The 23999-nt window shown below is 36.8% G+C and overlaps 1 protein-coding gene across 1 annotated transcript in view; it reads left to right on the top strand.

Moving 5' to 3' along the window:
* The window catches only part of LOC121379643, a 145878-nt gene that overhangs the window by 14688 nt on the left and 107191 nt on the right, over positions 1–23999 (top strand). The window contains exon 2 of the mRNA XM_041508290.1: positions 17809–17875. Within this exon, the coding sequence (XP_041364224.1) occupies positions 17809–17875 (67 nt within the window). The remainder of the gene's footprint in view (positions 1–17808; positions 17876–23999) is intronic.

The following is a 23999-nucleotide window of genomic DNA, read 5'->3' as shown; positions in this document are numbered from 1 at the left end:
AAATACTGGTAAACACCAATATTTTTTTTCGATTCAGAATTATTGCGATGGGGGTGGGGGTGGGGAGGAGGGGCGTCAATAAAAGAATAACCCGGGTATCTTCCACGGTTTTAATATCCTTGGACGTGCCACCATCATCCCCATCAACCCCCCCCCCCCCCCCCCCCCCCCCCCCCCCACACACACACACTGTCAACGTGCTACCGCCGGCGTGTAATACATCTTGTTCTGTTTATTCTCACGCATTATTTAAGATTACCACGTATATTCAACATATCCGTGTCGTCATTCGCCGGCAATCTTTTGAGTATTGCACGCTTTGGGTATTCAGACGTCAATAGACGGATTGATTTTACGTCTGTACCCGCCTTAAGCCAACAGCATTGTGGAGTAACATTCATCTGTGTAGAATACATGCATTTACCTTCTGTGAATTTTAAACGAGCAAATATACTAAATACATATTCACCAATTTTAGGTTCATATTAGTATAACATAATCTCTTTGTGTAGTTACGTCGAAGTGCGACAAAAACGAGCAAATACGGGATTATGCGGGAAGCTGCGACTTGCATGTATAAAATAGCTGAAAAAGTAATGGTGATATATTAAAATAAATATTCAGTTCTGTACAATAATAGTATAAACAGACGTTCTGGATTACTCAAAAGTTCACTAAACATACTGATTTTAGTCTAATTGGGATGGGTATTTTTCACTTTAATTAAGTAATGCCATCACAAAACCATCACTTCAAGTATATTTTAAATGACTGACATTGTGAACATACATGCAAATGGATTTTCACATTAAAAAAACAAGAAACTATAAATTATAATTATCTTTTTTCAGTTTTTATTGAACAATTTAGACAGTAATTTTTTCGCGGTGTTGGAGTGTCTTTTAACATTCATTCGTTCAGATTAAAAAAACAAAACCCGAATGTACTAGTATACAATTTAACATTAAAAAACCCAGTTGAAAAACCCCCACGTTTTAACAGGAAGGTCTCAAGTAATGAAATTCAGTACTTGAATTCTAAAGGACGATTATACGGACTAGCTCGTATTGATAAACATAATACCATATGTGAAAAAATAATAAAAAAATAATAGCCAAACTATATAATTTAAGAATGTTTATTTATCATCCAAGCATCAGCCGCGGGGGAGCACGTTATAAAAAGTATTTAAATCAGTTTCGATAGTGGGATAGTTTCGTATTACACCAGCAATCAGCACGCCATCTACGTTCTCTTTTATCCTTCAAACTGCAGTTAGTATTTCGCCATACTATGGGATATATTTGTAAACATGCAAAAACAATGGAAAATAATTTATAAACTTTAATCGGTCGTACTGCACCAGGTAACATAACGTTAATCGTCCAATGAGTGCGAGTGTAACAGCGAGGCGTGGTGATCGTCTGAAGTGCGTATTAAGATAGGGCACCGCGTGGGGTGGTACTTATTTGTCAACCTCCGACCCGCAGACGGGCATGCGAGCGTATTTTACATCGATGCGGCTTGTACCGGAGATAAGAAGGGCGTCACGCAAGAATCTGACTGCAAAGGTTGCCTGCTGCGGCTAATAAAGTAGGGTGTTATATTTGGAACAGATTGAACGTATATTTAAAATATGGCAAACTGGTAAAGCTCTTTTATTATGACAATATGATACGAAAGTCTTCACACACACACACACACACACACACACACACACACACAAGTTCTGTAATTCTCGGAAGCGGCGTGACGTCACACGGCCTAGTTACCGATCATCCGGGTCTTTGGGGTGAAGCAAAGCCTTAGTGATTACTGTTTTACATAGAATAAAGTTATCATATTAACTTTTTGCATGCCTTGCATATTGTCATTTATTTTCTGTAGCTAACACATATACTGAACAAAAAAAGAAACTTCCGATTTGTACATATAGTATTTGATGTGTTAAAGAATTCATTGTGTAATGAAATTATATAGGTAGTATTAGCCTTGAGCTGTATTATCAGGATTCATGAATTTTATCGATTATTTTTGCACTGTTAATCGTCGACAACGTGAAATTCAATTTGCACATGCATGCATGGTTCGACATGTCCCGTGTAGTATTCGGTCAATTTGTTTTACTTGTCTTACTGACATTGTTGTCAAGTGAACGAACACGCTTCAAAATTTCTAAAAATAAATAACGTTTTTTACATTGTAGCATTTTTAGTATGCCAAGAATACCCAATAATTTACGCGAATGGGCGATTAGTATGCTTGATGCTGGCATGTCGACAGAAGACGTTGCAAGGCATGTTGGGAGTTCTACTCGAGCGATACGAAATCTTCGCGTAAGATTTCGAACGACAGGAAGCACCAACGACTTGCTATCTCATGGACGTCCACGTGTTACAACACGTGGTCAAGACGGCTATATCATGAACACGCATTTGCGCAATCGATTCCAAACTGCCACTGCTACTGCTGCTAACACACCTGGGCTTCACAATAACCGAATCAGTGGGCAAACTGTTCGTAATCGTCTACGGGAGAACGGTTTACATGCACGACGTCCTTACGTCGGATGCGTTTTAACGCAACGTCATCGTCTAAATCGTCTTAATTGGGCACGTGTACACACTCGTTGGATACGGCGACGCTGGAATACCATTCTTTTTTCTGATGAATCCCGATTTTCTTTACAACGTGGTGATGGCAGGGTGCGCGTCTACCTTTGGAGAAATGAACGCTATGCTGACTGTTGTGTTCTTGAACGAGATCGTTTCGGGAGTGGGGGTTCTGTCATGGTCTGGGCAGCCATTGCCCGTGGTTATCGTTCACCACTAGTCGTCATTGATGGCAATTTAAATGCTCAACGTTACCGCGATGACATTCTCGCTCATCACGTCATTCCTCTGTTCCATAACAACGCTAACATCTCGATTTTTCAGCATGATAATGCCACCTCTCATACAGCTAGAGACACTGTAAATTTTCTTAGGACAAATAACATTGATTTCATTGATGACTGGCCCACTAAAAGTCCTGATCTCAACCCCATCGAGCATGCTTAGGATAGTCTGGACAGACGATTGAGGCGTCGTCCCAACCCACCCGCTAACGTCAACGAACTTCGTCAAGCGCTCATTCAGGAATGGAACAATATTCCACAGGCAGAAATCAACACTTTAGTCAATTCTATGCGCCTGCGATGCACTGCAGTGGTCAATTCAAGAGGTGGTCATACCAGTTATTAAGTGGGTGTTTTTATTTTTAACCCCTACGACACTTGGTCAAAATTTCTCCCAGTTTCTGTTAACCTATGGCCATGATTTTTGCACCAAACGATGCATCATGGAACACTCTTTAAACGCATATATAACAATTATTCCCCCGGTTTGTTTTCATCAAGTTATGTTCAAGCAAAGTTAGCGGAAGTTTCTTATTTTGTTCAGTATAGTTGCAGCATGTCTTATGAGTATTATAGCAGCTTGGGTTGTTATATAATAGAAGCGAACAACGGGAATCTGAATTAGTAGAATCTATATTTATTACCTACGTATTTCCGTATAGCTGGTATGTCGAGGGGATCTGACTAGAGGCAGGTTGGGCAGAATATAATTTTTTGTTGATACAATTTTCAGGTAATATTAATTATAAATTTTAATAACTGAAATAATAAGATAATTATTAATATAATAATAATGATGTTGGCTATAAAATATATAATTTGTATGTATACTAATAAAATTTGTATGCATGATTCAAGATAATTATTTTTATGATATAATTAAACAATTGCAAAGTTGTTACTTTACAACTTTAAATTACAGTATTATTATTGTCATTTAAGTATATAGATGTAATGGCAACAGTGAAAATGTTCCACTGAATACATTCTTTTTATTCTTTAAAAAAAACCCAGTTTCTTGAAATAATGAAATGATTTTGTTTTTACAAATTGTGAAATGATCTCATGATGTTGGCCTTTTTTACCGGTTGAATGCAGGCGAAAAGAAAATAGCAATAATAAAATATAGCCAACCTCAAACCTTGTCATCTAAGAGGAGTTATATCTCTCTCTAGCTGCCCATCACTCCCCTTAGATTAGTTCAAGGAGAATAATATATAGCTCCCTTTGGCATGTGAATATTAATAATATTTTTTAATTGCCCCCCATTATCTAAGTTAGGGGAGTAATTAATAACTCCCCTCAGTTATTTTCATGTCATGGTGTACAACCTACTAAAATACAGTGTTACTTCATCAAACAAACATACAAATGTTTTAATAATAGGGTTTAACATGGTATATTAATTAATAAAACACAAAAACTTACCTGAGTAAATAATGCTCTCTCTCTCTCTCTCTCTCTCTCTCTCTCTCTCTCTCTCTCTCTCTCTCTCTCTCTCTCTCTATATATATATATATATATATATATATATATATATATATATATATATATATATATAGTTGTTGTTTTATATCTAGTCAAAGTGGATATTGCAGATATTTTCTTGTTCAGTCTTGTGCTGTACTGGAATTGTTATTGCAATTAAAATTTAAGTAATACATACAAAACTAATTTTTTATAATATACAACTGGAGAAAAGAGATGGAGGCAAATATCATGACTGTTAGTAAACTGATCTATATCAATATGCCTTCTGCTAGACTACACACATTTAACCGAAGTTGTTTTTAACCTGGGTTAAATTACTTCTTGTATATATGCACTTATGTAGCATATTAATGGAAAATGTATTAATGAGATGGTTAAATTCTATATTATTCTCCATGTCAGTGTTTTCAGAAAGGAAAACAAATATCAGATATGGCAGATGACCATTTTATTGCAGGTAATTACTGAAGCAGATTCTAAACACACACACACACACACACACACACACACACACACACACACACACACACCACATATATATATATGTGTGTGTGTATATGTCTATGTCTATATATATATATATATATATATATATATATATATATATATATATATATATATTCTGACACAAAGGCACACATACATTTTCCCTCTGAACCAAGTAAATACTAAACACAATCCATCATTTTAGCTTCAGAGATACAAGTATACCTTTTTTGTTTAATACATTATACATTTGGGCTATTACACGTCCGTAGGAACAATATCTGGAGTGAAGGAGGGGCAAAATTAAAAATAAATAAATAAGATGTAGTAGCCGAAGTATTGCAAAATAAATACAAGTATAGAGAATGTCCAAGTTACTATAAAATTAGATTAAATGAAAAATGAAGACCACACAAATTTGATGATAAAACGAGTATACTCTATTCAATAACTGGATGCATCCGTTTCGGGTTTTTTTCATAGATGTCGATGGAATTGTGTATTTTATTTATAGTATAATGTGGAAATTTTATCATTGCACATGCTTTAACCATTTTGGTTGCTATTAACGTCGGTTAGTGTCGACAAGCAACAACATTAAATTCAACACAGTCATATTCTGTGTGGGAAGCCATGGCGTTCCATCAGGTTTGTCACGTTTTAGTGCATCTACCCAGAAGTGGCGTCTGGTTTCATTTTTTCGAAATTTATAGAACAATAAAAAAAATAAACATCATATTATGATCTATGCAGCCAACTGCAAAACATTTTGTAGGCATATTGGCCGTTAACTGCTGTAAATGATCGACTAAAGTTGCCTCATTTCATTATCAAACCATAGGTAACTAAGAAAAAGCTTCACCGCGTCACGTGACAAACATTGGCGGCCAGGGGTCGAAGTACCCGTATGTTCGGTTCCGAGAATATAAGAGCTTAGGTAATTTATTTCTGGGAAGTTGGAAAGAAAAACAGAAATGTCTTCTTTAACGACACACTCAGCACATTTTAACTACGGTTATATGGGTCGGACTTATGGTTAAGAACCACACATATAATTAGAGAGGAAACCCGCTGCCACCACTGTATGGGCCACTCTTTTTGAATAGTGGAAAGGGATCTTTATATGCATCATCCTACAGGCAGGATAGCACATTCCACGGCCTTTGTAAAACCAGTTTTTGAAGACTGTCTATCATGAGAAATAACCCAATGGGCGCACCGACGGGCATCGATCTTGGACCGACTGCGCATCAGGCGAGTGCTGAATAAAATGTTTTAAAAAATGTAGAACTTATTTCTACAATGGTGTAGTTCTCCACAAGATAATTTAAGCAAAATTGGAATAGAAAGCAGGTTCAATTAGACAAATTTTCAAAAAGGGAAGAAGCTTATTTTGTTTAACAACACCACTGAAGCACATTGATTAATTAATCATCGGTTATTAGATGTCAAACATTTTGGCAAATCTGACTCGTAGTCATCAGAGGAAACCCGCTAAAAAATTTCTAATACAGCAAGGGATCTTTTATATGCACTTTTACCACAGACAGGAAAGCACATACCACGGCCTTTGTCCAGTTGTGGTGCACTGGTTGCAACGGGAAAAATCTAATCAGCTGAATGGATCCACCGAGGGATTTCTTGGAATTTCTCTTGTGCGGGATTTAGCTTAGTCGGTTGAGTGCTCGCCTGAGGTGCTTGCGTCGCAGGATCGAATCACCTCGGTGGATCCATTCAACTGATTGGTTTTTCTCGTTCCAACCAGGGAATCACAACTGGTCAAAGGCCGTGGTTTGTGCTTTCCTGTCTGTGGGAAGTGCATATAAAAGATCTCTTACTGCTAATGGAAAACCAATCTAATTAAAATTAGCTCCACTATTACATGTGGATCTAACACCAGCCAGTTGGAGCTCATGTCCACCAATCAAAACCTTACTTGCAGAATCCTGCCAGTGATTTAAAAATAATTTGAAAACATTCTGAATTATCCTGAGGATATACGATATGTTTCATGTGAATTACGAATGCCTTATTTAGACCAGTAGAACTAATTTTAATCGGATTGCTAACAACACTGCGTAGTCCCCAATGTCCAGGTAACATTTCGTCTGGAAATAATAATTTAAATATTGACCAATCACACTTCGCCTTTTATAACGTTATTTGGGAGCATACAAATTCTAAAAATATCGGGCGAGTCTATTTTAGTGGCCGCAGTACAGCGAACCATACCAATACGTACGGGGTGGGTTATCAGTCTTCAATTTTACATTAAAAATTATTTATTTATTTATAAAAAAAACCCCAACTAAATCAGTTTTCAGTTTTCCATTACAAATTATTTATTTTATAAAATAAAACATGTTTTAAGGCATTCGTAATTAACACGAAACATGTCGTATACCCTCAGGATAATTCGGAATGTTTTCAAATTATTTTTAAATCACTGGCAGGATTCTGCAAGTAAGGTTTTGATTGGTGGACATGAGCTCCAACTGGCTGGTGTTAGATCCACATGTAATAGTGGAGCTAATTTTAATTAGATTGATGGAAAACAGTACCGGTAGCGGGTTTCCTCTGATGACTACGAGTCATATTTACCAAATGTTTGACATCCAATAGCCGATGATTGATTAATAAATCAATGTGCTCTAGAGGCGTCTTTAACGTTCTTGGAACTATTAGTATACACAATGCATTCACGCACACACGCACGCACACACGCACACACACACACACACACACACACACATAGGCGTACGCGCTCCCATTTTTGTAGGGGGGGGGGGGGGGAGACAGGCTTGTTTTTGCCAGAATTAAACAAAACTGCCCGAATCTGGATAACAACGTTTTTTTTCCTATTAGCTTTACTACATAACAGCTATATAGGGTTACAAACGAATTACTACACATTTTTACATGGATTACATCTAATTTTGCGGGTAGAATGATGGAAATACAGGGTAAACTGATCTCAGTTTAGCACATTTTGCCCGAATATATCTCTATCATTTTTGCCCGATTATGAGGATTTGCTCCAACACTAGGGGGCAATCCCCCTCCCCCCCCCCCCGCCCCCTGTCTCGTACTCTTATGCACACACACGAATGTACACATACACATGCACACACGTACTGCATAAATGCACGTACGTATGTACGCATAAACGCACGTTCGCGCACGTTATGGAATTGAAAACTTGAAAACGTTGATGCCAATATATATGAAGAGTCGTTTGTGAGGGAAGTGAGTTCTGAGAAATGCTATCTACTAATAGCGTGTTCCTGGCATCAGAAGCTATTGACCTGCAGAGCACCACACCACCTCCATATCGGTCCCCTGTCAGTGGGAGATTAGACAAAACCGATGATCTCTTGTACAAGTCAAAAGATATAACACTCTTACCGATACGACAAGAAAACACAGCCAGTTGAAGATAGAGCATAATTTACAAGCAGTAATCTTTATTACGGCCGGTAACGATGTAAAAGTGTATGATTTTATGTTCTTAAATCGAAAAAAGATCCAAGCACGTTGTCCTGGACTAACGGTCCAGATGTAAAAGTATATCATTTTATGTTCTTAAATCCAAAAAAAGGTCCAAGCAGGTTGTCCTGGACTAAAAGTCCAAATTACAGAGCTTCCTATCGAGGATAGAGGTGGGGAACGTATTTTAAGTTGTGTTATGGCTTATATTAAGGGCAATTTCATATAAGGATCTACACAGGTGCATGTGGAGAAAAATGTGCAGGGGGAGGTTTAGACTATGGCGAGCAAGGTTTAAAAGGGGTCGGGTCGTCCTCCCCCAGACAACACATTGAGAAAAAGAAAATTCGCTTGGAGCAGGGAGGGGTTTCGACCTCCAAAATTACCCTCTGCACACGAGCCTGCTCCTGTTTGTCCCGTCAAGCACGCACTGTTTATTGCAAATAATTTTAAAATGTTGTATGATATAAATAGCTGTATACTTGGCCTAGGAATAATGACTAAATTACACAAGGTTAAATCATTGGTTTAGTTTTAAAATTATTTAAAAGGGAAATGTACGACAGACATGTAGTTAATTTAGATACCATGTCCATACAGACCGAAACTGGGGGGTGGTTTGTGTGTGTTTTTTTGTTTTGTTTTGTTTTGTTTTGTTTTAAATGTGGGTGTTGACCCTCCTGAAACAAATTTTTTTTATAGAAGTTAAGTAACATGGGTTCAGTTGAAACATGGTTTAACATAATTTTAAAACTGTGTCTCGATAAAATTGCAGCTATTTCATATAAATGGAGGGTCGATCTTCCTTTTGACTCCTCCGGAACACTGTTTATTGCAAATAACATGTCTGAAGACAGTATGGATCAAAAGCTGTGTGTGTGTGTATATATACAGCACTGGGCCCTAGAATTTAATGACTAAATCACTCCGGACAAGACAAATAGAAGAATCTGGTATGAAATGGCCCAGTGTTGGTTTTTAGTCAGACTCTTGAACAAAAACTCCATAATAAGACTATTATTTTTCAAAATAAATGAATGAAAAACAATCATTCATTTTTTTTTTTTTTTCTGAAACGATTTTTCAAATGTGCGAGTTTTGGAAATAAATTGTCGTGTATATTCGCCGTTTCGTCCCCATGTCTTTCAGTCACGAGCGTTCATTATTAGGTCCCGCATGCAAAGAAAAGACATGTGATTGCTTTTTATGCCACGAATTCAAAGGTCACGGTCACTTGATTAAATGTAGAAAATGTGTTAATGCGAGTTGGTGTCAGTTAATGAAAATGGGAAAACTTATTAATTTATTGTCTTTCAAATTAGTACTAAATAGCAATACATTGTTGATTTTACATATATAACATTACTTTCTCACCTGTAAATGTTGCAGACCAATATACCCCAACCAATACTAGGTGTACGTTTCAAATGGACACCACGCAAGTATTTACAGCATTGATACGTCATGCGGGGCGGGACGTAGCCCAGTGGTAAAGCGGTCGCCTGATGAGCGATCGGTCTAGGATCGATCCCCGTCGGTGGTCCCATTGGACTATTTCTCTATCCAACCAGTGCTCCACAACTGGTGTGGCAAAGGTCGTGGTATGTGTTATCCTGTCTGTGGAATGGAGCATATAAAAGATCCCTTACTGCTAGTCGAAAAGAGTAGCCCATGAAGCGGCGACAGCGGGTTTCCTCTCACACATTTGTGTGGACCGTGACCATATGTCTGACGCCATAAAACCGTAAATAAAATGTGTTGAGTGCGTCGTTAAATAAACCATTTCCTTCCTTGATACATCGTGCATGATTTGACGCGAGTCGTGTACGCACCACCTTTATAATTGGTTGTTTTAGATGTTATGTTGCCTGCCAGTAATAGTATGTGCAAAAACTTATCTTTATGTTGGAACTGATCATGCTTCAAAGACGTTTTTGAAACTATAATTATATGTTCTATCTAGAGCTTTTAAAATAATGATTACTCCTACAAGATAACCCAGTAACGTAACCCAGTGGTAAAGCGTTCGCTTGGTGCGCGGTCGGTCTAGGATCGATCCTCGTTGGTGGACCCATTGGGCTAATTCTCGTTTCAGCCAGTGCTCCACAACTGGTGTAACAAAGGCCGTGGTATGTGCTATCCTGTCTGTGGGATGATGCATATAAAAGAACCTTTGCTGCTAAAATGACTCACGAATCACCGTCATGACAGTGATAATATAAGGTGTTCGCGATATGTGAGCATATTCTACCCTACCGATGGCACCATTCATGAGTAGGGGCGGGACGTAGCTTAGTAGTACAGTGCTCGCCTGATGCGTCGGTGGACCCATTGGGCTATTTCTCGTTACAGCCAATGCACCACGACTGGTTTATCAAAAGCCGTGATATGTTCTATTCTGTCTGTGAGATGGTGCATATAAAATATCTGTTGCTACTAATGAACAAATGTAGCGGGTTTCCTCTCTAAGACTATGTCAAAATTACTAAATGTTTGACATACAATAGCCAATGATTAATAAATCAATGTACTCTAGTGGTTTCGTTAAACAACAACAAAAAAACAGGATCATGTATTACGGTTTTGTCGTTCAGAATTCTTAAACGTGGTTGCTCAAGCGTTGTAAATATACATTGACAAAATTATTAAAGGTGCTACCCTGAATTTACAGTACTAGGAAGACTTCCCTTTCTTCCCGCTATCAAAATAAACACACGTCTGCTTTTCCTGTTTTTTAACACTATCTTAATAAATTATATTTTAAGTGTAAAGCATTATCACGGCCGTAGCTAGGATTTTTTGCTTGCGGGGGGGCGGGGGGGGGGGGGGGCAACTGAGTAGTTAATAGTCTAAAACTCCTTTTCTTTAAGTTTCTATATTGCTCTGCGAATTTTTTCGGGGGGAGGGGGGGCAACTACCCCCCTTGCAGTTACTTCTTAATTGTATCCGACTTACTGGGGGAATGATGTTTGGAATGGAAACGTTTTTATGAAATTACAAAGAACGTCTTTAGTCAGAAATGGTCAATTATACCTGAACGAAGAACTTTCAAGATTCATACTATCATAGTTATTATGGCTCAGATCCAGTATGGTTAAAAGTATGTTATTAGCGCAATTAAAATATTGAACATCGCCATCATTAATTGTGTTTTTGTCTGTTATAGATAACATTAATATTATTGTTCCCTCATTTTTCATACTAAACGTGAGTAAGAATATTTTGTTAGACAATTATTGTGCGAAAAACGGAGTGAGGGGATGCTTTATCATCGCCCTTCCCACAGGGAACGCCTTTTTCATACTATGGAAATGGGATTTTCTACAAGGTATTTATTTCTGAACCGATTGTTTTCTAAATTGCAAACAAAATATTTATATATATTTTTTTATTATTATTATTGTTTTTTAAATTATTATTCTTATTATTATTATTTTTTATTTTTTTGTTATTGTCAAAACACTTACTTTTCTTCTTGCGTCAAACCGAACTGAAATTATTTATGAAAAACATTTTTGTAGAAGGTGGGACGGACTATAAATTATCTGTTTAGGCGTGTAGAAGTGAAAGTTTTTGAAACATATGGTATTAAATTCTGACATGTAGTCTTCGGACGACCCCCCCCCCCCCCCCCCCCCCTCCTCCTCCTGAAGCAAATGGTCCGCTTTCAGAACTAAAACATACAGGTTTATACATATCGAATTTCTGGTGGTGCAAAACAAAATAGAAAAAGGGTCCACTTGGTTCATATTCGACCCCCCCCCCCCCCCCCCCCCCTCAGGTCCAGATCACGCTACGCCCCTGTTTACTGAATCAAAAGGATGCGCAAGAGTTCAGAGCATTTCAGCTGATCACAGGGTTAACTATTTACTTCGTCCCAGCCAGTGCACCACGACTGGTATATTGAAGGCCGTGGTATATGCTATCCTGTCTGTAGGATGGTGTATATAAAAGATCCCTTGCTACTAATGGAAAAAAAATGTAGTGGTTTACCTCTCTAAGACTATATGTCAAAATTACCAAATGTTTGACATCTAATAGTCGATAGTTAAAATTCAATGTGCTCTAGTGGTATCATTAAACAAAACAAACAAACTTTTAAACTATATACTGGTCTACTGTTATTTTACATTGTGTGTCTTGAAGTGACATACAAAGATGATACAAAATGAGTGGTTGTTTGAGATTATAAATTACCTTACAACATTCGCGCTAAACCGAACGTACACATCGGGAACCAGTCAAATAGTCCGCGAGCATTGTTTTTGTTTACTATCGCGGAACGCAACTTTTCCACGTTTCTATTTCACAATGATACGTTTTAGAAATCTGCGAGTAGCTCTACATGCCCCAAGCGTGCTTGAAGAATGTGTCCAGGACAGACATGCTTGAACTTTCAGCGGATGTGTACACGAGACGAGTTAGATGGTTGGTTGATCGATAGAGCTCTCTGCTGCTATGAATACTAATAAACGTTTTATTAATTATGATAAAACGGTTTTGATATTATTTTTTTAATGAAATATGGACTAAATTGCTATAATTTAGGCGTATATTTTTAATAATTCATCCTGTCTCGTATAATTATTTTATGTTAACAGTATTGGTACGTTACAATAGGTACAGTGTTATGAATGAAAAAGTAGTACCAGTGAAGGATGTTTAGCTCAGTTATGTTGACCAATCACGTTAGCCCTTATATTTACAAGTTTGTAATCGAAATAGTATGTCATTTCGTCTGATTTCTCCCAGATGAGTGACGAAAATTTGTAGGTGATTATAAACACGAACATTCATTTTACATGACTAAATGTGAAAGACAATACAACGTTTTAGTTTTATACCTTACAACTATTGTAAGTGACCAATTATCTTTAAATAATTATATAAGTTGTGGAAAAGATGGTTTGAAAACATGTACAACCTTAATTGTGTTGGACCGTGACCTCACAATATAAGTTATTAGATTTATGGTATCAGTGTCTGATCCGTGGGTTAACTTTGACATTCATTCATCTTTGAATATTGAAAAACAATCATTTCTATTTAAAGATGTTATGTCATGGATTAGTTCATCAATATTAACTTTGACTGCAAGTGCAGGCACCTGACATGTGTTTGCCCTGCCACTTGCAGTCCGTTAATCTTGATGAACTGGTCATGGATATGTAGAGTTGCATAAAAGCACTGGAGACCAGTTTTGTATTCAGATTCTTATCTTCTACTTCAGACTGGTTAACAAGACATAACACATAAGTCATATGCAACTTTAATAAAAAAAAAAAAAAAAAAAAATTGTACAGTGTGCGATTTTGGTTTAAAACATTTAGGTATTATAAGTATTCCCTGTTTGCAAATCTTGAGAGCCCGCCACCAACCCAGCGAGCCCTACCACACATTTCCAGTAAAATAGAAGATGCACTAAATGTTTTGCATGAAACTGGAAAAGATCGCTGTTCAAGACTAGTTTCCCAGGATTTTGAGATATATGTTGACTGTCATTTCGAAGAATCAATGTAATTTGTACAAATAATTTTTATGAGCCCTGCGGGCTCGTATGCTAGCCAAGCTAGAGAGTCCTATATGATTTTTATGAGCCCTGCGGGCTCGTATGCTAGCCAAGCTAGAGAGTCCTATATGATTTTTATGAGCCCTGCAGGCTCGTATGCTAGCCAAGCTAGAGAGTCCTATATGATTTTTATGAGCTCTGCAGGCTCGTATGCTAGCCAAGCTAGAGAGTCCTATATGATTTTTGCAAGCCTCGAGCTCCTGGACTCTCCTCAAAATCGCACACTTGTTGTAAGTGTAGTAAGTGTGGCTGTGCCATTGTCATTACTACATGCATCACTGCATTAGTAACTTCATTACTTTTTGTAAGCGGGTTATGTGTGCACGCGTGCGTGTGTGCGTGTGTGTGTGTGTGTGTGTGTGAGGGTTGAATATTAACATGAAAACTATGGTCGCCAGCAGGGCCAATTGAAAAAAATTCTTACTGGCCCTTCTCAAATTCAACTAGCCCTCCAATTTAACTGTACAGCGAAAATCAAAACTATAAAAAAATATTGTTGAATAATAACCATGTATATAGTTTTTTTGCGTCAAAAGGAAAGTGATGAACTGTCATGTAACTTCATAATGAATAAAGTTAAAATTCATATTAAAAAACATATTTTTAAACCCATATCAGCCCAAATAAAAATTGAAAAAAAGAAATCCATTATAAATAAAAATGTTTCTTTACAAATTACCAAGATTGATGAAATCAAACATCAACTATTTTGCCAAATACCCATTTAACTCTGCATTGTGCAGAGATACAGCCCTGATCCTGTATTATGGTTTTGTCATTCAGATTACCTTGGATGTTCCATCAATTGCCTTAAAACATGTATCAGAAAAGATTTAACCTATGCAGTTTTATAGATATTTGTTTTATTATTTACACTGAACTTCCCCCAAAAAGTTATTTCAGATGGTATTGGATTAATATGTTTTTATATGAATTTTATATTTACATGCCAATTAATTGACTTTTGGAATAATCCCTCTACTAATGGAAAATTTCATTGTTAGTTTGAGTTAAAACTACAAGATAAATTTTGATTTTGTCCCATTATAAAATACTAGTAAGCTAATTAAATAGGATTAATTTGCACCATAACATTTAATAATGTCAAAAAGTTGGTCTACTAGATAATTATGGCATATCCAGCCCATTCCAATAAGCCCACGACTTTGAAAAAACAATTCAAATGACTGCAATACATTTTGAGCTATATTTGTTTACAGCCCCAGGCCAAAATCCTAGAAGCTGAGACTGAGTCTGGTCAGTCTGGTGCTGTCAAAATATAGAACATGTTCTGTAATATCGTCTCCTGCCAGAATTGTAGTTCGAGCCAGCATAGACGTGTGTTTTGTCACATTGGTCATTCAATTCAGTTTCAGTGCATTTCTTTTTTAACTGGTAGTACCATACTCACCAGACTGAAATCGATGGTCGCCCAATGGACTACCTTTGTAAAATTCTTAGTTGCCTTTAGCCAATAAAGGTTGCCGTGGGCGACCGGGCGACTGCTAATTTTCAACCCTGGTGTGTAACATTAAACATTAAACATTCATTTATTCATTCAATCATTCATTCATGTATTTTCATGTAAACAAATAGAGTATAGAAATGATAGAGAAAATTGCAATGATTTTCTTTGTTTTTAAAGTCACAATAGTGAATATAATTTGATAGTGGATATGACTTAAATCGACAGTTGAAACATACTATATGCATTAAAACCGATATGCTATTCCTGTTTTAAAATTATTAAAATGTGACATTCCCTTTATGAATTCTTCCTATTAAATGTGTGCTTAGATCCACCAGATTGAAAAGGGTGGTTGGCAAGAGAGGTCAGACAGTGTGTACGAAATGCACTATCTTGATTAAGCTTCATTGTCGCTGATCTCCGTGTTGCACTGATTGATGACTTGTATCACACACTGTGTAAACTAATACATGTCATAAATAGTATATGAAAAGGTTACTTGATATATATAGAGATTATTATATGAGCTTGTGTGTCATACTTATTTTATGAAACAAGTTTCAGGTTTTTTGTATTTTCCGAGCGAGAACGGGGTTGATACGTGAATTCTGACACATGTTTCATAAAATCAGTACAACTCACGCAAAAGTGTAATACTTTCTTTATTATCCATATTATTATTGTTATTTTTTTATGAATAACAAGGACCGTCTTAAAATGTTTTAACCACAACTAGAAGGAGAAAACAAAATGATGTCATATTCCACATGCAGAGTGAGCTAGGACTGGAAGCAACGTCGTGTTATGATGTCTCTTTCCAAAATTACATCATTACACTTGTTATTACATGTATGCTTAATATGGTTTTCATTAACTTGGTTATGATGAACCATATGGATAATAAAATAGAATAGGCCCTGGACTGAGAAAGATCTATCTTCTGAGGCCAATTTTAGCAATAAAAGTTGCTGAATATTCTAATATCTATAGGCCTAATTACAGCCGTCAGTTACAGCAAGGAATGACAATTTACCATGTATAAGTTGCCCTTATTAAGCAGCTTAATGGAATACATGTATTTTTAATCTATGAGTTGATGGTAGTGGCATAAATACATTGGTAGAGCATAAACTGTGGCAGGCAATCGGGTGCACCAAAATTGATTTTTATCATTTACCAATTTAGTGGTAAAGCTACGATTTTATGTTTGGGGATGTGTGAGGGTGACAGCCAAATACATATACAAAAGATGGTGAGAAACAAATGGGTGTGATTGGGGGGAACAAAGCAGTCATTACCACACACCCCACACTAGATACACTACTGTGTGTGACGGTGTCAGCTATAATTTATAAAATAATTTAGTCCAGCATTCATATCTGTCAAACCAAAAGGTTAAATATGGTTTACATAGGGGGTGGGGGCAACTGTTGGAGCAAATCTTTTAATTTGGACAAACAAAAACAATGGAGATATTTGGCAAAATAAGCCAGCCTGAAAACCTTTTGTATCATTCTACCCACAATTATAGTTGTAATGCATGTACAAATGTGTAGTAATTTGTGTGCAACCCTATATAGTTGTTTGGTAGTAATGCTAATATGAATAAACGTTATTCAGATTTAGGTATTTTCGTTTAATTCAGGCAAAAATCAGCCTGCCCGCCTACAAAAATGGGAGCCTGTTCGCCTATGCAGTGTAGATATTGGGTAGCATGTTGTAATAAAAGATAACAATAATGACATAATATTAGTGTATGGGCAACAGAGCAACAAGGTCAATGCAAAATGTCACAGTAAAACTGGTTAGTTAAATCAGTATTCCTTGAAGTCATTACTATCACTGCAGTTTTATTTTGGTAAACACCATCATTAAATTACATAAAGTTTCATGCAATAATCCAATTTTGTTCTTTTGTTTCCTTATTATTATGATTGTAAGTACGGCAGTAAACGAAATAATTTCCTTAACTCAATTTTACACAATTTTTGCACATGACTGTACCATGGTATGTGCTATCCTGTCTTTCGGATGGTACATATAAAAGATCTGTTGCTACTAACTGAAAAATGTAGCGGGTTTCCTTTCTAAGACTATATATCAAAATTACCAAATGTTTAACATTCAATAGCTAATGATTAATAAATCAATGTGCTCTAGTGGTTTCCGTTAGTAGCAAGGGATCTTTTATATGCACCATCCCACAGACAGGATAGCACATACCACAGCCTTTGATATACCAGTCGTGATGCACTGGCTGGAACGAGAAATAACCCATTGGATCCACTGACGGGGATCGATCCCACACTGACCGCGCATCAGGTGGGTGCTTTACCACTGGGCTGCGTCCTGACCCTGCATTTGAGACATAATTGTGTATGTTAAATTCTCTTTTTTCTTGTCTTTTCACAGTCACCGAAGTATGAATTTGAGATTGACTTACAACACAGCACTATTCCATGGCACCACTGTCCTGAAGGTAAGTGTCTCATCATTTTCAACAACAGTGTACAATCTTTATTTAGTGCAGTTACATAAAATACAGAAATCTCTGTGTTTGTAGTTAATTACTGGCATGTTGACCTTTGAAGTACCCGGTACCTTCTTGTATTTACATTACCCAGTCTTTTGTAGGTACATGTATTTGTTATTTTTATTACTAAAGAACAGTGCGTCACTACAATTGATAAACTATACAACAGGAAAATAAAAGTACTGTATAAGGCTCCGACACTAACCTTTTTCTCGCTAACACCTGAAAAAGGATTTTAACCATTAACCTCTGGTACCTGTCTTGAACAGAACTCTAGCAAAGTCATATGTTGTGTCCATGACATGTGTGCTTGAACAGTTCTCTGATAGAAGAATTCCAAAAATTACCCACACCCAACAACCCCTGTTCTAGATAGCTAATATGTGTGTGTACCTTATTTGTATATATATATATATATATATATATATATATATATATATATATAGGCATAAAAATAAATTAAAAAATGAAACATAATATATCATTCTCATTCTAACCAGTACACCACAACTGGTCATAGGCCATGGTATGTGCTTTTCTGTCTGTGGGAATGTGCATATATAATTACCAAATGTTTGACATCCAATAGTGTATGATTAATTAATCAATGTGCCCTAGTGGGTGTTGTCAGACAAAACAAACCTTTCATACAGTGTGTTCCCACTGTTGGGTAGATATGCCTTGAGTCGGGTAGTGCATAGCTGTGTAGATATGCCTTGAGTCGGGTAGTGCATAGCTGTGTAGATATGCCTTGAGTCGGGTAGTGCATAGCTGTGTAGATAGGCCTTGAGTCGGGTAGTGCATAGCTGTGTAGGAAGGCCTTGAGTCGGGTAGTGCATAGCTGTGTACGAAGGCCTTGAGTCGGGTAGTGCATAGCTGTGTTACGAAGGCCTTGAGTCGTGTAGTGCATAGCTGTGTAGGAAGGCCTTGAGTCGGGTAGTGCATAGCTGTGTAGGAAGGTCATTACGCTGGCTTCTTTTCAAAACCGGGGCGGGACGTAGCCCAGTGGTAAAGCATTCGCTTGATGCGTGGTTGGTTTGGGATCGATCCCCGTCAGTGGGCCCATTGGGCTATTTCTCGCTCCAGTCAGTGCACCATAAGTGGTATATTAAAGGCCATGGTATATGTTATCCTGTCTGTGGGATGGTGCATATAAAAGATCCCTTGCTGCTAATCGAAAAGAGTAGCCCATGAAGTGGCGACAGCGGGTTTCCTCTCTCAATATCTGTGTGGTCCTTAACCATATGTCCAACACCATATAACCATAATTAAAATGTATTGAGTGCATCGTTAAATAAAACATTTCCTTCCTTCCTTTTCAAAACCATTAAAGGTATATTCTCAGTGTTTCATAATGGCAGCTTCCCACCAAAATTATTTATTAACTTTTGCTTTGAAAAGTAAGCATTATATGTTCAATTATATACCCATAACAAATACTGGAATCTACTAGTAGATAAAAGACATTTATTGGAGATTCTTTAGAGGATGACCAAAGGAATTGGGTATAAAGGTTTGTTTTGTTTAATGACACCACTAGAGCACATCGGTAATGTAAAACGTGTAGTAACTAGAGGAAACCTGCTACATTTTTCCTAATGCAGCAAGGTATCTTTTGTATGCACTTCCCCAAAGACAGGATAGCACATACCACGGCCTTTGACATGTTGTGGTGCACTGGTTGGAACGAGAAAAAACCCAATCAGTTGAATGGATCCACCAAGATGGTTCGATCCTGTGACACAAGCACCTCAGGCGAGCCCTCAATCGACTTGAGTTAGATCCTGCCTCACCTGTACAAGAAGCAGATGACATTGACATATATTACACAGTAGTTTTGTATGTCAGAAAAATTATAAATTATGTGTAACCAGAGTCCCTGTATTAACATAACAAGGAAGGAAGGAAATGTTTTATTTAACAACTCACACAACACATTTTATTTAGGGTTATACATGGCATTGGACATATGGTTAAGGACCACACAGATGTTGAGAGAGGAAACCCACTGTCGCCACTTCATGGGCTACTCTTTTTCAATTAGCAGCAAGGGATCTTTTATATGCACCATCCCACAGACAGGAGAGTACATACCACAGCCTTTAGTACACCAGTTGTGGAGCACTGGCTGGAACGACAAATAGCCCTGTACCATTGAGCTAGGTCCCGCCCTCAAGCACGCCAAATGCAGCTCACAGTAGGTGGTAAACCTGTATGTATACCTGTGTCATGTTTCACCAGACAGCGACCTACCTGTAACTGTTGTAATACAGTGAATTTTACTCAATCCATCTGCAGTGTGTGTGTATTGTCAGAATCATGTTTTGCATTTTTTCCCCATTGAGATCTATTGTGTATCAGAATGTTTAAGTGATGATAAATAGGTCAATCCTTCATACAGGTCCCTTTTTTCTTTAATAGTAGGCCTATGTTTGTTGATACATGTATATTGAAAATCCAACATGTAGTAGATAAAAAGTAAGGTTTTTTTTTTTTTAATATCAATTTTAATGTGAATGAAGGATTTTTATGGGTTTTTTTTGGGGGGGGGGGGGGGGGGTTCGGTTTATGTATACTGATTAACATTATTTACAATAAATTATCAATTGATTGGAGATTAAAAGCATATTCCTGTTAATGGTTTATGTACATGTACTTAAAATCATCGTTTTTTAAATGAAAATTTTAGTGATATTTTAGTCAGCCTTTAGTTGTTTTTTTCTGAGCTGATTGTTTTCTAAATTGCACACAAAAATAGTTTTTTTTTTTTTTATTATTTCCAAAACACGTTTACTTTTCTTTTTACATCAAACTAAACTGAATTTATTCACAAAAAACATTTTGTAGAAGGATTGGATGGTTTATATTTTTCAAGTTAATACAAAGAGCTTACATACCAGTAATACTTTTACATGTAGAAACAACAGAAAAAAGTTACTTATATTTAAATGATTTGTATTAAAATTAAAACAAACCAAGTTCCAGATTTTCACGGTTATCTTAATGATACAGTATTGTGAAACCGTCGTAGGATATGGCGTTTGATGTAGTGACATCATTGCCTATGACAGTTTTACGATGTCTTAGCACTATGATAATTTCGAAAGTCTCTAGCCAGGGGCTTAATACACAAATCAGCCTTGCAAGTATTTTTGTAGTATAAACTAAAGCAACGTTACATCGGCCTTGCAAGTCATTTTGTATTGTATTACGTGATTGCAAAGTTGTGAGTTTCATGAATTGGGCCCCTAGGCCTCAATTCTACCTTGTGGTAAATTCAGAATGCCATAACACAATGAAATCTCTCCCCCCCCCCCCCCCCCCCCCCCCCCCCAATATGCTTTAGTATAATAGTAAAAAAAAAAATAGGTTCTACTTTAAACAATAGCACAGCATTTGAAAAAGGGAGGACGAGGCGTAGCCCAGTGGTAAAGTGCTCGCTTGATGCACGGTCGATTTGAGATCGATCCCTGTCGGTGGGCCCATTGGGCTATTTCTCATTCCAGCCAGTACACTACAACTGGTGTAACAAAGGCTGTGGTATGTGCTATCTGTCTGTTGGCTTGTGCATATAAAAGACCCCTTGCTACTCAAGACTGTATGTCAATATTACCAAATGTTTGACATCCAATAGCCAATGATTAATAAATCAATATGTTCTAGTGTTGTCAGTAAACAAAATAAACTTTTAACTTTGAAAAAAGGAGAAATTAAAGTAAATATGGTAGTAGTAGTAGTATTTGATTTGCATATAAAGTTTTTAAACATATAGTACTGTGGGTTTTTTACATAATTATATATAATATTTATTTATATATAATATCATATTCATATTCTTACCTTTGTTTGACACCCAAAAGCCAATGTGTATTTTTATGCTGAGGTGTTGTTGAACATTCATTCATTCATTCATTCATTCATTCATTCATTCATTCATTGACTCATGTATTATTTATTCAGTTTAAACCTATCATTTGAAATACGATTGTCACAACTGTGTGAGCTGACCCTTGCCTAGTTCTGTACAATGATTGATATGACAACAGGATAAGATTTGATCTATTAAGTTATTACTCACTTGTGTCTGCCCAATTTCTGAAAATAACTATTAAATAGATCTTAGCCACTGTCCTATATAATACACTTCCAGTGTACCAGGTAGTTGATCACGTCCACTTTAATTTACAGTAACAAGGTGTGGTGAGGTGTGCTGACAGCATAAAGACCCATTTCAGTTTTTTCTCCTTACAACTTCACCAGTGGTATATTAAAGGTCATGGTATGTGCTGTACTGTCTGTGGGAAAGTCCGTAAGAAAGATATGGTATATGTTGTACTGTGTGGGAAAAATCGATGTGAAAGACTTTTAAAATATTTTTTTAATGACACCTCTGCACATTTCAGATTACAGCTATTTGGTGTCTAGAGTATAGTTATTTTGATGTTTTGGAAAGAGAAAAGAGGAAGGGAGGGAGAGACATACAGACAAAATGAGATAAAGAAGACGGAGAGAGAGAGAGAGAGAGAGACAGAGAGACAGACTATATATTCTGCTAGTTTGATAGGCAACCTCCTTTTTGTGACTAAACAAAGCATTTATTTTTATTATTTTGTTTCTTTATATTTTATTACTCTTTGTTTCACTCATTTTAAATTAATGGTATCAATATCAAAAGCACATATTTAGTTTTAATGAGCATCTGAAGTTTATATTACACCAATATTATGTTGTACTGTAGGTTAATGGATTACCGATAGTAGAAAATCTGGTTAGCTAGTACATTTTTGGTCCTCCCCCGCCTGCTACCAATCAATGTCGGGCTGCTGGTGCTCCCTTGCACCTGCCAGTGCAGGCGGTCCCTTCTCCACCCTCCACCCTCACCTTTCCTGTCTTGGACAGAGAAATCAGCTGAGGCCTGTGCCCAAGATAGGCATGTGCTACAACAGCTTGCTCTGAATGTGCACGTTAATCACTACTCCACTCCACTCCACATTTTTGGCATGTACATGTACTAGTTTGATTCACAATTGAAATATTTTTCATTTTTAACCCTTACTAGATCAGTGTGTTGCATTTATTATCTTACAATCACCTAATATTAAATCACCATAGTTTAAAATTGTGCTGAGGTCATTAAACATTTACATTCTACATTCTGTTGAGTAATAATTTATGAAGCTTATTTATCAGCGTACGTGTCAGTTGTTAACTGGCTTCGATCCATGCATTGTTGACATTTTCTGCATTTTAATTCACATAAAAGCAAAACATTATCCAAGATTTCTTTTTAGTCATGTCAGCAGAGTATAAATTACAAGCTAATAAAAATTACTGGCAGTAAATGAAAGTTGATACATTTCTGGGTGTGCCTTCAGTGAGAAAATGGAGAGCTCTGTGTTAGCTATAACAGTGTCAAGTACAATGCTTACAACATACACTGCTTTAGAGACTGTTAGAAAAAAGGGTGTAGTCTCTTTAGAGCGGGCCTGACATCAATAAACAAGTGTAATAAAGTAATTCATCACTTTGTTATCTGTGTGTTGAGGGCCTGTGTAGCACATCTGCATAAAAAGCTATACACTGCTGTAAGTGTATATTATGATTATGAGCTACAAGTGGGAGGTGAAGTGATCCACTGACTTATTGCGGTGATACACAAAGGACTTAGTTAAAGACGCAATCTCGAGTATAGTTTTAAATATTTAAAGGTGTCTTTTCAAATTTGCATAATGGCAGCTTCCTACAAAAAGTTTTTTTTTTAAATTAACTTTTGTTTTGAAATGTAAATATTATACCTTCAACTAAAACGTTACCACCATATGATTTAATTTACAAGTAGACACTTTATTTTTAGAATGTTTAGAGGACCAGTGGATTTGTGAGTGTTTAGTCGAGGCAAACACTATAACATTATGCTAATAAGTTAGCCGTCTTTGTGCATTTCATCTGTTTCTGATGACCCTAACTAGCTGCTGACTGTCAAATTGCCAGATTTTGTTGGTTTACCAATTTTATAAGATTTGTTATGATGTCATAATACAAGAATCTAAGCATACTAAATGCATCTCTG

Source organism: Gigantopelta aegis, chromosome 8, assembly GCF_016097555.1.
Source record: "Gigantopelta aegis isolate Gae_Host chromosome 8, Gae_host_genome, whole genome shotgun sequence".
NCBI classification, from domain to species: Eukaryota; Metazoa; Mollusca; class Gastropoda; order Neomphalida; family Peltospiridae; genus Gigantopelta; species Gigantopelta aegis.
Note: the sequence above shows the minus strand (reverse complement) of the source record. Positions and strands in the feature narration are given on the sequence as shown.